We start from the raw sequence: 2979 nt of genomic DNA, 5'->3' as shown, positions 1-2979 counted from the left end.
TTGACCTTGAAGCGAGACATCCAGAACATGCACTCTGCATGTCGTCTCGATGTGGTAAACATTTGTGCCAAGTTTCTTTACACTCCTTCAAGCAGTTCAAGAGTTACAAAGTGGATACGAAACACTCATATGACTATTGACCCCTAAGAGTGACTTTGACCTTGAAGCGAACCACCCACAAGATGCGCTCTGCACGTCATCCCGATGTGGTGAACATTTGTGTCAATTTTCTTTGAAATTCTTCAAGGGGTTCAAGAGTTACAGAGCGGACACGAAATTGCTAACGGACGGACGGACAGACAGACGGACACCGGGGTATAACAAAAAAAGCTAAAGTATTTAAATTTATTCCTTACATGCCTGCTTCTTCTTGCATCCGCCCTTCGAGACTTTTCTTACCAACTCCAAAATCCCTCATGGTACCAAGAGTGAACTTCCGAATGGCTGCATGAACATCGCCATTTGAAAAAGTGATTCCTAAATAAAGATCAACATATAATGCTGATATTCAAGAAAATTTCAAATGACCTTTGAGCACGCAATGGCTACAAGTTTCATCGACTACTTACTACACTGACTACTTACTTACTACCCTGACTACTTACTACCCTGATTGAGATTTGTGATTTGTTAAAGCAACTTGGGTTACAAATGAGCTAAATAATGGCTCAACCAACTTCAATGTAAACAAGTCTTCTCAAAGTACGATCAGGAATTGCAATGTTCTGCGCACCCTGTCACTTCATCTATAGCCGCAGCAACGAAATACGGGACAACTGTGGCTATGCGTTAGACACCTATTCTTTCTATTTTTAAGTTATACTGAGGCAAATCTCTTAAAATAAAAGCAATTTCGCAACTTCTCTATTCGATATGAGAATAGAGGTGAAATATACAGAGGAGAAAATTTAGTATTGTCTAACCTGAAAGCTTACCTTTCTGCTTAGATATGTAATTCGTGGCAAAGAAATTTGTAGGTCTGTATTTGAATTTATCATTCATGGTGACCGCAGCTTTATGTATCTTGTCTTTCCCCATGATTAATATCACGTTATTTATTGGACCAAGTTTCAGCCGAACCACATCTCCATATTGTTGTCTCAGGTTTGTTGCTACCTCGTAGATAGCTCCACCTCCCCTCATATGCGGAATGTTACCTGTTAATACGGATTACTCACATATACTTCTGGTACAAACTAACTTGGTATGAATGTCAACCACAGACAATGTTATCTTTGTATTCTAGTAATCACAGAAAATCGTGAGAAGATTAAGGCATATGAATGGTGTGCTGTTACACGTTTGAATAAGACAAATACAGGCTTAATTATGCCTTAATTTCATATTTGGAAATAAGAGGTTACAAAACAAAATCTACGTAAAGTTTGTTTGTATACACAATATTGTGCATATATACTAGGTACAGTTCGGTTTCATAAACATGTTTGTAAACATTAAAGATTGCGTTTTGTAACCTTATTTACTCAGTAGTATCTAAATGGTCACTGTAAATGAAGACATCATTAAAATCCTTATATAACATTTTACATTATTGACTAAGTTGTTGTATAAAACTTTATGCCAAGCAGTTCAAGTAATTATGTTTTAAAATATAGAACATATCTTACCTACAATAGGCCATGGTTTTGGTCCTGGTGGCAAGGCATTGTACCTGTTCCCTTGAGTACATACAGGATGCTGAGCAATGCTAGAGCAATGGCCACAACACAAACAGGATCTAACAACAGTTGCATAAAATCCATTTTGTGAATTAAATACCTACAATGATGTCCCTTCTGAAAAAAAAAGCACACACACCGTTATATCAGTAAAATAGCCACATTATACCTTCGTAAACTAGCTGGACAGGTCAATAAAGTGACAGATAGCAATTTACAACGTTTACTGCAAGAATGGCAGTCAGTAACAACATTGTTATCATTTGTATATACCTGCTGGTTACCACGGACACACTTAAAATAAAAAAATGAAACTAATTGAAAAGCGAATATACAAAATACTATAGGAGTGACAGTGGCGTAGCTACCTGTACGCAAAAACGCAGTTGCGTACACATCGTTTGAAATATGAAAAAAATAGAAAGTCCAAAAATGGACTAAAAATGATTGGGGGTTGGGATGTAGGGTAATTTATCCGAAGATAAAACCAGATGATAAGAGAGTAGCTAGTAGATGTAAATTATTTCTCTTTTTTTAATCCAAACATAATGTCAATGTCTCGAAATGGCAAAGGAACAAATGGAAAGACGTCAGTAGCTGAAACCATTATGTGAAACGCGATGGGCTGGACGTTCTGAAGCATTATACACGTTTAAATCGGCATTTTTCTGTAGCCTACTCAACTTCCGGACAGTTGGTCGCAGAACTTTGGGATTCAAAGGTTAGAGCGTATCAATGCACCATTGAGAAGTTTGACTTAATTGCGACATTAGTTACAACTGAACATGTTCTATCAGGCCTTGTCGGTCTATGTAACCTTGCATCTGGCAGAGACTAGACGATGGAAAACACGATGGTTTGGAAATAATAAGGCCTCGTCCAACATCACCCAAACTCTGAACAGTATAATCATGGACTTTTATCCCAACGTTTATACAATTCTGAACGTGTTTGCTTCCATGCCAGTGTCAACTGCTACAGCTGAGCGATCATTTAGCACCACGTGTCGGGTGAAGACTTACCCCAGGAGCACTATGATAACTAAGAGGCTTTCTGGTTTAGGGCTCCTGAATATTTTTTTCGTTGTTTTTGGATTTAACGTCGCACTGAAACATGTTAGGACATATGGCGACTTTTCAGCTTTTTAATGGTGGAGGAAGACCCTAGGTGCCACTCCGTACATTATTTCATCACGAGCGGGCACCTGGGTAGAACCGCCGACCTTCCGTAAGCCAGCTGGATGGCTTCCTCCTGAACATTTACAGAGAAAAAACAACTATGCTCAAAGACAGTACTTGAC

The 2979-nt window shown here is 38.5% G+C and overlaps 1 protein-coding gene across 1 annotated transcript; it reads right to left on the bottom strand.

Moving 5' to 3' along the window:
• Nucleotides 1–335: 335 nt before the first annotated feature.
• LOC128559317 (cytochrome P450 2B1-like) lies at nt 336–1763 on the bottom strand. The gene is made up of 3 exons (XM_053550620.1): nt 1673–1763; nt 936–1157; nt 336–477 (listed from the first exon to the last, which is right to left on the bottom strand). Exons 1-3 carry the CDS (start codon nt 1761–1763, stop codon nt 353–355), a joined length of 438 nt encoding a protein of 145 aa, XP_053406595.1. The 3' UTR covers nt 336–352.
• Between the last annotated feature and the right edge of the window lie 1216 nt (nt 1764–2979).

This window comes from Mercenaria mercenaria, chromosome 9, assembly GCF_021730395.1.
Source record: "Mercenaria mercenaria strain notata chromosome 9, MADL_Memer_1, whole genome shotgun sequence".
In the NCBI taxonomy this organism is placed as follows: Eukaryota; Metazoa; Mollusca; class Bivalvia; order Venerida; family Veneridae; genus Mercenaria; species Mercenaria mercenaria.
The sequence above is the reverse complement of the archived record's forward strand: the minus strand, read 5'-3'. Positions and strand labels throughout refer to the sequence as shown.

Coding starts and splice junctions, on each gene's coding strand:
- LOC128559317 (XM_053550620.1), bottom strand. CDS start 1,763: ATGGATTTTATGCAACTGTTGTTAGATCCTGTTTGTGTTGTGGCCATT. Junction 1,158..1,672: donor GTATGTACTCAAGGGAACAG/GTACAATGCCTT, acceptor CCGTATTAACAG/GTAACATTCCGCATATGAGG. Junction 478..935: donor TTACATATCTAAGCAGAAAG/GTAAGCTTTCAG, acceptor ATCTTTATTTAG/GAATCACTTTTTCAAATGGC.